Here is a 12767-nt window from a genome sequence, read left to right on the forward strand (position 1 = left end):
TATGTGTAGGACTGGGGCCGCTGTGAGAAGGGCATAGCTGCGTCTTTGGAGAAGCTGAGGGCCTTTAAGAGGAAGCTGTCCCTGCCTCTACCAGACAACCATGAGGAGCTGCACTCTGAGCAGGTCCGCTGCAAGGTGAGACACACACACACAGACTCCTGGATTTGTCCAGAGTGCTCCAGCCATCTTTCGAATCTCGACACAGTGACACGTATTCCTCAGATTCCACATTACAACATTGTGGCTGCTGTGTATCACTGGCTTGGTGTTGTTATATTGGGGATGCCTGTGTAACTAGCTCTTTGTTTTCACAATGTAGTAATAAACAAATGTAAAATGCAGGACTGATTTGGATTGCATGTTGTATTTCATGTTCCCTGCTTCATGACCATCTCTGATCTGTGCAGACACACTGTGATCACACTCTGTTTGCTGTGTGCACTGTACTCACACAGTGAAGCTCTGTTTGCTGTGTGCACTGTACTCACACAGTGATGCTCTGTTTGCTGTGTGCACTGTACTCACACAGTGACGCTCTGTTTGCTGTGTGCACTGTACTCACACAGTGACGCTCTGTTTGCTGTGTGCACTGTACTCACACAGTGACACTCTGTTTGCTGTGTGCACTGTACTCACACAGTGAAGCTCTGTTTGCTGTGTGCACTGTACTCACACAGTGACGCTCTGTTTGCTGTGTGCACTGTACTCACACAGTGATGCTCTGTTTGCTGTGTGCACTGTACTCACACAGTGACGCTCTGTTTGCTGTGTGCACTGTACTCACACAGTGACGCTCTGTTTGCTGTGTGCACTGTACTCACACGGTGACACTCTGTTTGCTGTGTGCACTGTACTCACACGGTGACGCTCTGTTTGCTGTGTGCACTGTACTCACACGGTGACACTCTGTTTGCTGTGTGTGTGTGTGTGTTAGGCAATTTCATATTATGTAATAAGTTAACGTAATCCACCTGCAACACAAACTGTTAGTAAATAGCTGACACACTGGCAAGGAAGACGTGAGCCTAGTTGCTAATATTTGTGTTGTGTATTGTTTTTGGTTCAGACAGATTTTATTTTTTATTCTGTCCTTGCCTATTTTTTGTGTTCAGTCTTTCAGTCTTCTGTTTTACACCTAAGATTTAACACTAAGATAATGTTGTTGGTTATGTTTCCATCTAAGAGGAAATGCTAGCCCTTAAGATGCTGTGCTTCATACATACATCATTTTTTATGGTTCATTTAGCCTTGGTCATGTTTTCAGCTGAAGCGTTTTAAGAAGCGTCCTCCTAGTGTTTTCTGTGGCTTTTATGACTCATCACCCGCACCATCTGGTGATGCAGTGGTGCTCAAACAACAGATTAGATAGCAGATTAGATAGCCTTGTGTGACGCTCAGGTTTGCTAGGCTCAGTTAGTCTATATAATATTTTGTTACAATCTTCTCAAACCCAAAAAGATTTGCTCAGCTCTGCATTAAGGCTGGGCGGTTACCATATTTTACTATATACCGGTATTGATGCATGGATCAATTTGGGTTTTTACTTTACCTTCTATAACGGTATTTGACTGTTTGGTTTGTTAAATGTGATACGCAGTGTGTAACGTCCATTTGTATAGTTTACTCCGCTACCTGAGTCGTCCCTCTCTGCTCTCTCTCCACGCCACTTCCACACAGACCTAGTCCCAGCCCTTCACTCAAGGAGCGCATTTGTTGTTGCTTGACCACGAGACACTTTCGTTCAGTCTGCATGGTCAATGCAGCACATGTTGATGACAATGATGTTGTTCTCAATTTCAATTCACAAGCATTCTATAATTACAATATTAGTTTGTGTTTCTTACATCAGCAAACAGCTAGTTTGTATTTTCTTAGCAAGTTAAGCTAAATCGTGTTAGCCACTAATGCTAATCGCTAGCTAACTAGCTAATAAAAGTACTGAGTCAGAGCAAACGTAGCTGGCTAATACAGCCTGATACCAGTGCTGGTGGAGGACTAAATCAGCATGTTGTTTGTGCAACAGTATCTTCTAAATCAAAGAGGAATAGGCAAAGATTTAATTTAGCCAAAGAGTATAGGGTCCCATAGGAAACACGGAACATCACTAATAAACATTATATTTACATGATTCCAAAAGTTCACCCAAGTGTTTTGATCTAAATCGCAATTGCAACATTTGGTTAAAAATAAGGCCTAGTATTTTTGTCCATATCGTGGCAGTGTGGAAATGATCTGAAATGAGTGCAGGAAATGCAGAAATGGATGGAAATGCAGGAAATTACTTTAGGTTGAATTGAACATTATAAAACAATCAGAATGGAGAAAGACCCATTGAAATAATTTAGAATAAATGTGTTGCCACCCTAGGGACATGCAGTACTCATAAAGCAAATGTAGAGCTTTTATTCATCAAAAACATCAAATACCATGAAATAACATCAAAATTTGAAAAATATCATGATATGTATGATATTTTGGTCATATCGCCCAGCCCTGCATTTATTTATATTCGTTTAATTGATTGTGTTTGTGTGTTGTCACGATCTTTTGTATAAACGGACCAAGGCGTAGAGTTCCACATATTTATTAAAGAATAAAGTGAAACTTTAGCAAAGACAAAACAAATAAAGAATAAACGAAATGTGACTAACAATGCAGTGCTAACAGGCAACTAAACATAAACAATATCCCATAACCCACAGGTGGATTTTTTTTTACTTAAGTATGATCCCCAATTAGAGACAACGATAACCAGCTGCCTCTAATTGGGAATCATACAAATCACCAACATAGAAAATAAACCTAGAACCCCACATAAGAAAATATAAACTAGAACAACCCCCCAGTCAAGCCCTGACCTACTGTACCATAGAAAATAGAAGCTTTCTATGGTCAGGACATTTGTACCTCTCTTTCAATTAATGTTAAGTAGTTGAAGAGCTGTATCGGGAGTGTGATAGATTACCTTTATGTGTGTGTATCCTTTTTCGCTAACCCATCATCTCTCTGTGTGGTGTAGGAGTTAGAGAGCAATGTGGATGGCTGGACTGATGACCTCACCTCTCTGTTCCTGCTGAGGGATTCTCTGGAGGGTGTGGTCAGTGCTGATGACCTCACAGTCCTGCAGGACCGCCTCCAGCTTCTGCAGCGCCAGTGGGAGGAGATCTGTCACCAGGTAGACATACCTGGCGTGCACACACACACAGTGGGAGGATATACACTACCGTTCAAAAGTTTGGGTCACTTAGTAATGTCCTTGTTTTTGAAAGAGAAGCACATTTTCTGCCCATTAAAATAACATCAAATTGATCAGAAATACAGTAGACTTTGTTAATGTTGTAAATGACTATTGAAGCTGGAAACAGCTGATTTATTTTATGGAATATCTAACAATGTGTACAGAGGCCCATTATCAGCAACCATCACTCCTGTGTTCCAATGGCACATTGTGTTAGCTAATCCAAGTTTATAATTTTAAAAGGCGAATTGATCATTAGAAACCCTTTTGTAATTATGTTAGCACAGCTGAAACTGTTGTTCTGATTAAAGAAGCAATAAAACTGGCCTTCTTTAGACTAGTTGAGTATCTGGAGCATCAGCATTTGTCGTTTTGATTACACGCTCAAAATGGCCAGAAACAAAGACCTTTCTTCTGAAACTCGTCAGTCTATTCATTTTCTGAGAAATGAAGGCTATTCCATGCGAGAAATTGTCAAGAAACTAAAGATCTCGTACAACGCTGTGTACTACTCCCTTCAAAGATCAGCACAAACAGGCCCTAACCAGAATAGAAAGAGGAGTGGGAGGACCCGGTGCACAACTGAGCAAGAGGACAAGTACATTAGCGTCTAGTTTGAGAAACAGACGCCTCACAAGTTCTCAACTGGTAGCTTCATTAAATAGTACCCGCAAAACACCAGTCTCAATGTCAACAGTGAAGAGGCGACTCCGGGATGCCGGAGTTGCAAAGAAAAAGCCATATCTCAGACTGGCTAATCAAAATAAATGATTAAGATGGGCAAAAGAACACAGACACTGGACAGAGGAACTCTAGAAAGCCAGCATCCTGGAGTCGCCTCTTCGCTGTTGACATTGAGACTGGTGTTTTGCGAGTACTATTTAATCAGTCTGTGCCCAGATCATTACACATTATGCTAAAATAAACAGTGGGCTATATATTTGTTACACATTGTTAGCTTGGCCTGACCGTGCATGGCTCTTTAGCACAATGAACAGAGACACAGCAATGGTGTCTTAACTGTGATGAAATCCATATGCTGTGTGTTCAGTAAGCATATCTATTGCTTATGTTCCGGACGTCACTCACACACAGTGTCATTGTGCCTTAGAGATAATGTAAGGTCGGGGTTCGTTTGGTTCCGGCAGAGAGGATATGCATAGATAACTGCACAGGGCTGGGAGCTTGGCTCGCTTTGTGGTTGCTGTTTGAAAGAGTTTTTAATTGACTCCAGATATTGTCTGTTTTTCTTCTGCGCCCTCCTCCTCTGACCCCCACCCCCCTCCTCCCCTCCATAGCTGTCCCTGCGCAGGCAGCAGGTGAGTGAGAAGCTGAATGAGTGGGCAGTGTTTAACGAGAAGAACAAGGACCTGTGTGAGTGGCTCACCCAGATGGAGAGCAAGGTGTCTCAGAATGGAGACATCAGCATCCAGGAGATGATCGAGAAGCTGCACAAGGTGATTACACACACACTCACAAAGACATAAACACAACATATAAATACACACTTATTCATACATCTTCATGATCAAGACACACAACAATACACACACTCGCTCGCACGCACACACACACACTCTCTCAATCTCGATCTCATACCTTCTCACGACCTCTTTTTGCAATCCCCCTCTCCCAGGACTACCAGGAAGAGATTGGTGTGGCCCAGGAGAATAAGCAGCAGCTGCAGGTGATGGGGGAGCGCTTGGCCAGGGCCAGCCATGAGAGCAAGGCTGCAGAGATACAACACAAACTCAGCAAGGTCAGCGAGCGCTGGCAACACCTGCTGGACCTCATCGCTGCTAGGTGAGCATGAAGGGGATCTGGGTGCAATGTTGGTGAGTGGGAAGATTAAAGTTAAAGGATCACTTTACAAAAAATATATATTTTAGTACTTTTTCTTTAGTCTACTGTTGTCCCACTCCCAAATGTGTTGATGATGTTGTACCACACACACACACACAAGTTATTTTGTGTCGAGGTTCTGGCTAACAGCGATTAACTGCACAAAATAAAAAATAAAGAGAGTTGCACACTATATATAAACACCCAGTAATTTATTGGGTATACCACCAACGTTTTGGCATCACTGTGTCTTCTTCTCTGTGCCTTCACTGTGCCCTGTCCATCATTGTGCCTCCCACAATAACAATCCGGACATACCCCAACCAAAAACCCTGGATGAATGGAGATATCCGTACAATGCTGAGAGCCCGTACTGCAGCATTCATTGTCAGCAGAACGAACGCTGATGACTCGGTGGCGCGTTACGTGTATAAGGTGAGCAGGTACTACCTCTGCAAATCCATTTGGAATGCAAAAAGACAATACAGACTCAAACTTTAATTACTGTTCAACAACTCAGACTCGCAACACATGTGGCAAGGACTACGGACTATCATGGAGTACAAAGGCAAATCCAGCTGTGTGGTGCCCACCAAAGCCTCCCTCCCAGATGAGTTTAACACATTCTATGCTCGCTTCGAGGCAGATAACACCAAAGAGACTCGCTGATCCGGATGACTAGGTGCTTATACTCTCCGAGGCTGACGTGAGGATCAAGAGTGAATACTCTCCAAGCCGCCGGCCCAGATGGCATCCCTGGCCGCATCCTCAGAGTGTGTGCTGACCAGCTGGCAGGTGTCTTTTTGGACATATTAAACCTGTCCCAGGCTGTAGTCCACACCTGTTTCAAGGAGACCACCATTGTCCCAGTCCCCAAGAAGGACAAGTTGACATGCCCCGTTGCACTCACCCCGGTCATCGTAAAGTGCTTTGAGAGGCTGGTCATTGCCCACATCAAGGCCAGCATGCCAAACTCAACACCAAGCTCCAAACTCAACACCAAGCTCAGAACCCTGGGTCTGGATACCACTCTCTGCAACACCTCCTCCACACTGACTCAACACAGCGGCCCCCCAGGGGTGTGTCCTCAGCCCTCTGCTGTACTCCCTGTTCACCCACGACTGTGTGGCTTTGCACAACACCCAACTCGATCATCAAGTTTGCTGATGACACCACGGTTGTAGGCCTGATAACCTACAACAATGAATCAGCCAATAGGGAGGAGGTTAACTGGCATTGTGGTGTCATGACAACAATTTCTCCCTAAAGGTCAGCAAAACAAAGGAGTTAGTTGTCAATTTCAAGAAGCAGAGGAGTGAACATGACCCCCTTTTAATTGTGTCTTTATTTAACTAGTCAAGTCAGTTAAGAACACATTCTTATTTACAATGACAGCCTACATCGGCCAAACCCGGACGACGCTGGGCCAATTGTGCGCCACCCTATGGGACTCCCAATCGCGTCCGGTTGTGATACAGCCTGGATTCAACCCAGGGTGTCTGTAGTGATGCCTCAAGCACTGAGATGCAGTGCCTTAGACCGCTGCGCCACTCCGGAGTCAGAAAACAGAAGAGGGACTAGAGTCAGAAAACAGAATGGAGACTACAGTCAGAAAACAGAATGGAGACCAGTCAGAAAGGGAAAGTGTCATCATGGTCAAAGATTAAGTTGTGCATTTTATGCACTGTAAATCCCTATGGGGGGAGGGAATGAACAGAGTTGCTGAGTTGGCTTTACTACCATCTTGCTCTTATGATGTCAGACAATCTCGTCTGAACGTTAGACAATAAAATAGAAACACAATGGTTGTGTTTCAAACACTTGTTGGTCGGACAGATTCAGTTGGCAATTCACATTAACTAGACAATACAATAGAAACACTATGGTTGTGTACCTGTAAAACAACCTGAAGAACCCATCTATTCATATCTTCAACTGGTCCACTGCCTTCAGCTTTGATAATGGTTAACATGACATGATATACACATCACATTCTGCCACTCAGAAGTCATGAGGAAGGTGAGAAATCATATGATGACTGAGCACAGGTGAAAAATACATTATAAAATGAGCAACCACACTATGGTCCATTGACATAGCAGTGGGAGAGAGCCATCGATTGAGAAAAGAACATGCCCCCCTGTCGAAGCAGATTGGTCAGACCACTGTGATCACTGTGTTTTGTCTCTGTTAAACTCAGCATGGTTGATGATAAACTAAAGCAAGATAACCTGCTGCCAGGTATGTGAAAGGACATATGGCAGTTATACACACATGTCTAAAATGTCAATACTCAGAGAAAATGTGGTTTGGATAAACAATAAGTGACATAAAAATGATATGTAAAAGACAAAACAGAATTGATCAAAACATACCATAGTTTAAGACTTCAAATATTAAGAAGACACTTCACAGTATAGTTACCAGAAAATAACAGAAAATCAAAAGCATGGTGACTACTCAAAACGGTGCCTGAGGAAGGTCTGCTGCATCATCAAGGACCCCACATACCTTAGCCAGGAGCTGTTCACTCCCTGGGCAGACGTTACAAGCCATCAGACTGCTGAACACGTGAACGTGACTGACCACCTGCACTGACTCTCTGCACCTTAGCACACACACACACACACACACACACACACACACACACACACACACACACACACACACACACACACACACACACACACACACACACACAACTTTGGCTACCAGACTCTTATTATGATTGCTAAATACTGCACAATTTAAACACTTGCCCCCCAAATCCATCTTCCCAAAAACATGCATAAATATTTGCCTTCCTGTATTATATGCTAAAATGTTTATTTTATTCTACAGAGCCTAGGGTTGCAAATGGAAAGGTATAGTACTGGAAACTTTTCAAATTGACCAATAAACTACCCACATTTTTATGTAATCTATCACAAGGCATCTAGTGGCCCTTTTAGGGTACTTCAGATTATCACAGGTGTCTGTAATTATCTCTGGCCCTCTGTGTGGCCTTATGAGGCCTTATGGCATGTACAATACACTCAGTTTCTTAGGTACCCCATTCATGAAAATGGTTAACTCCTAGACAGTGAGTCACGTGGCAGTGGCTTGCTATATAAAGCAGGCAGAGAAGAATTGAGGCATTCAGTATTGTTTGATTGAGCGTTAGAATGAGCTAAACGAGTCACCTAAATTACTCTGAGCGTGGTATGATCGTTGGTGCCAGGTGTGCCGTTTCCAATATCTCAGAAACGGCCGACAGCCGGGGGTTTTCACGCACGACAGTGTCTAGGGTTTACAGAGAACGGTGCAACAAACAAAAAACATCCAGTCAGTGGCAGTTCTGTGGGCAAAAACAGCTCGTTGATGAGAAGTCGTGCAAGCTAAGAGGCGGACCAGAAATATGCAAATAATGGCGCAGTACAACAGTGGTGTGCAGAATGGCTTCTCGGAATGCACAACTCATCTGTCCTTGTCACAGATGGGCTATTACAGCAGACGACCACACCAGGTTCCCCTCCTATCAACTAAAAACAAGAAGAAGTGGCTCCAGTGGGCCATTCTACTTCGACCAACACTGGACATTTGAGGAGTGGAAAAACAATGTCTGGTCCGATGAATCTCGATTACTGTTGCGTCATGCTGATGGCAGAGTCAGGATTTGGCGTAAACAGCATGAGTCCATGGCCCCATCCTGCCTGGTGTCAACAGTACAGGCTGGTGGTGGTGTAACGGTGTGGGGAATGTTTTCCTGGCACACATTAGGTCCCTTGATACCAAATGAGCAACGTTTCCATGCCCCGAAGAATTCAGCCGCTTCTAAAGGCAAAGGGGGGTCCGACCCAGTACTAGATGGGTGTATCTAATAAACTGGCCACTGAGTGTAATTAAATAATTAAATAAGATGATTTTAAAATAAAAAGTTGTAAATCATTATCCGAAATCAGTGAATGCTATTGGTGTTTTAATATGAGGGTTTCAGTAAATATCAAAAAGAGTGGTGATGATGATGATGCTGTGCGCATCTATAGGTCATGTGGATGTTTTAGGTCTGTGCAGCTTGGGTGGGAAGTGATATGAAGTTCTGTAAATTCACAGTAATTCGCTTCCTCCTAGTGGAGAAGTCTTGAGTGAGTGGACGCCTGTGAGTCACATGACTAGAATAGCTGTGACTAGGCCTGTTGGTCTTGGTGTCCGGACAACAGAGAGGTAAAAAGAAAGAGAGCAAAAGAGCTCTAATGCCTTCCTCTTCTCTTCCTCTTCCTCTCCCTTTCCCCTTCCTCTTGCTGAGCCAACTGTTCCCCTCTCTCTTTCCCCTTCCTCTTGCTGAGCCAACTGTTCCCCTCTCTCTTTCCCCTTCCTCTTGCTGAGCCAACTGTTCCCCTCTCTCTTGCCCTCCCTCTATCTTCCTCCGGCTGTTGCCCTCTGAGAATGGAATGGAGGGAGGAGGGGAGAAGAGGAGGGGGTGTGGGCAGTAAGTGACCTCAGAGACAGCTGCAGACTTGTTCTATTCTGTCCTTCCCTTTTTCCACAAGGAAAACTTAAAGCAGAGTCAGTTTCTCACAAGTAGTTTCTCAGAAGTATAAGAAAACCTTAAACAAACTTTCATTTTGTCTCAACTTGTGGAGTTTTTCAGCAGTTGGAGAAAGTATTTAGTAGTTTAACTTAAGAGGGCTTGAAAAGGGAAGAACTTTTCCCATTCCAGGAGTTCTCACTGAAACACTTGAACTTTTATCTCCTGTGCACACTGGCTCCGTGCACGCCTGCTGTGTGACATTCCATCCGTCTGCCTGCTCTGCGGCACATGGCTCTGACTGTAAGTCCTCTTATAGCAACAGCAGCACTTGTCACTCTCAGACCCACACACGCACACACACACACACACACACACACACACACACACACACACACATGCCGTTTGGGCTGTCTCTTTTTAATACCTTTGAGAGCAGTTGACAAGTAACACTAGTGTGCCACCCCCCACCCCCCCTCATGTTAACCCCCCTCTCCCGACACTACAGGGGGTAAACTAGCTAGACTAAGGAAAGTCCCATTCGGGACACCCAGAAGAAAGAGAAGGGAGTTTAAACCTTAGCTAGCTCCATAACGTTACTGTTTATTGACGTTAGCTTTGAGTTTGGACATTCCTGCCCCCATGGTTCTGGACTTGGGGACTGATACTATGGCAGGATGCCCAAGTGAAGACTCGGAGGATCTGCCGGAATGTGACTGCGATATCAACAGGCAGGCTTTTCTTGGAGAATTGTGCTGTAATTGTTTTGTCTTGGAAAATTACACTGGAGTTGTTTGGAATCTGGCTTGCATGTTCATTTGCGCGATTGGGCAATTATTTAATCAAATAACTGGTTTTGGATAATAGTGTAAGAAGTTGTCTGCTGTCGGCTGGATACTGGAGAACTTCAGTATTGCAGAGCTTTGTGCACTAGCAGAGTGTGGGCGGAGTAGGCTAGCTGTTGTTGACTGTTATAGATGTTGAGACATTTCTCTCTGTGTTGATGAATAGGCTGTTGTTTCTCTGCTCTCTAAAAGGTCATTGAGGGGACCAAAAACTCTTTCAATGTCAAACTTTCTTTTCTCTGTCATCATCAGTGGGTAACAACAAGAGAGAAGCATGAGATAGCTTAGTGACTTTTACTCAAAACATACTGTAGCTGCTTAGGGGGAGAAGCATAAACAGTACATCAATGCTATATTCTTTTCACCTTGTGCAAATAGCTGGTGATTTAGAATATTAGGGATATTGATTGGAATCCGTGTGGGCGGTAACATTACGTAATCAGATTACTTTCAAATTGGGTAATATTATTACAGTTACTTTGTCAAATAACATGATACTTTCAGAATCATATCACTACCGGACGCGTTTCCATGATCCGATCTCGACTTGCTTCCTCATTTAGTTCTGGGCAAGCTGGGAAAGGCTGTTTGGACAAATGTCATGACATCTGCTTTCCATAGAAATGTATAGAGGGCGCAGCTCTGATCTTTGCTATTGATCGCTTCTGTGATAGAAAAGCCCATAGAAGTCTTTCCCGCCTAGTGGCAAGTGTGCACTCTAGACATCTCTATGGTTCCGTGTAGTTTACATGCAGTTTATATCCAGAATTGGCAGCTCCAGAGAAAGATTTTAAATGAAAAGATAGGAAATCTGTACAGATTTTACTGGCACCTCAAATTTCTACTGCTTGAGCTCCTGCACATCTTATATAATATTAGCTCATAAGTATTGTGGAGCTCCTGCACATCTTATATAATATTAGCTCATAAGTATTGTGGAGCTCCTGCACATCTTATATAATATTAGCTCATAAGTATTGTGGAGCTCCTGCACATCTTATATAATATTAGCTCATAAGTATTGTGGAGCTCCTGCACATCTTATATAATATTAGCTCATAAGTATTGTGGAGCTCCTGCACATCTTATATAATATTAGCTCATAAGTATTGTGGAGCTCCTGCACATCTTATATAATATTAGCTCATAAGTATTGTGGAGCTCCTGCACATCTTATATAATATTAGCTCATAAGTATTGTGGAGCTCCTGCACATCTTATATAATATTAGCTCATAAGTATTGTGGAGCTCCTGCACATCTTATATAATATTAGCTCATAAGTATTGTGGAGCTCCTGCACATCTTATATAATATTAGCTCATAAGTATTGTGGAGCTCCTGCACATCTTATATAATATTAGCTCATAAGTATTGTGGAGCTCCTGCACATCTTATATAATATTAGCTCATAAGTATTGTGGAGCTCCTGCACATCTTATATAATATTAGCTCATAAGTATTGTGGAGCTCCTGCACATCTTATATAATATTAGCTCATAAGTATTGTGGAGCTCCTGCACATCTTATATAATATTAGCTCATAAGTATTGTGGAGCTCCTGCACATCTTATATAATATTAGCTCATAAGTATTGTGGAGCTCCTGCACATCTTATATAATATTAGCTCATAAGTATTGTGGAGCTCCTGCACATCTTATATAATATTAGCTCATAAGTATTGTGGAGCTCCTGCACATCTTATATAATATTAGCTCATAAGTATTGTGGAGCTCCTGCACATCTTATATAATATTAGCTCATAAGTATTGTGGAGCTCCTGCACATCTTATATAATATTAGCTCATAAGTATTGTGGAGCTCCTGCACATCTTATATAATATTAGCTCATAAGTATTGTGGAGCTCCTGCACATCTTATATAATATTAGCTCATAAGTATTGTGGAGCTCCTGCACATCTTATATAATATTAGCTCATAAGTATTGTGGAGCTCCTGCACATCTTATATAAATAGTACAGACACCCAAAATGAATACCGGCACCTATTTCAGTCCAAATCAAACACTAATAACTAGTAAGATAGCATGTTACTTTCCACACAAAGTAATATTGTAAAGTAACTAATCTCAACTAATCCCAAATAACTAATCCCAACACTGATTATAATATTGTTAATACACAGAGCATGTATCAATGTTGGGAGCCACTAAACTGTTCACACACTATCATCCAGAAGGCGAGGTCAATACAGGTGCATCAAAGATGGGACCGAGAGACTGAAAAACAGCTTTTATCTCAATGCCATCTGACTGTTAAATAGCCATCACTAGCCGGCTTCCACCTAGTACCCTGCCCTGAACTTAGTCACTGCC

At 42.8% G+C, this 12767-nt stretch overlaps 1 protein-coding gene across 5 annotated transcripts in view; it reads left to right on the forward strand.

The window, feature by feature from the left end:
• Nucleotides 1–12767, forward strand: part of syne1a (spectrin repeat containing, nuclear envelope 1a) — a 142709-nt gene that overhangs the window by 107006 nt on the left and 22936 nt on the right. For all 5 annotated transcript variants that reach the window (XM_031800202.1, XM_031800205.1, XM_031800204.1 and 2 more), the window contains 4 exons: nt 10–135; nt 3020–3175; nt 4537–4695; nt 4875–5041. In XM_031800202.1, the coding sequence (XP_031656062.1) occupies nt 10–135; nt 3020–3175; nt 4537–4695; nt 4875–5041 (608 nt within the window). The remainder of the gene's footprint in view (nt 1–9; nt 136–3019; nt 3176–4536; nt 4696–4874; nt 5042–12767) is intronic.

The sequence above is a fragment of the Oncorhynchus kisutch genome, linkage group LG21 (genome assembly GCF_002021735.2).
Source record: "Oncorhynchus kisutch isolate 150728-3 linkage group LG21, Okis_V2, whole genome shotgun sequence".
NCBI lineage: Eukaryota > Metazoa > Chordata > Actinopteri > Salmoniformes > Salmonidae > Oncorhynchus > Oncorhynchus kisutch.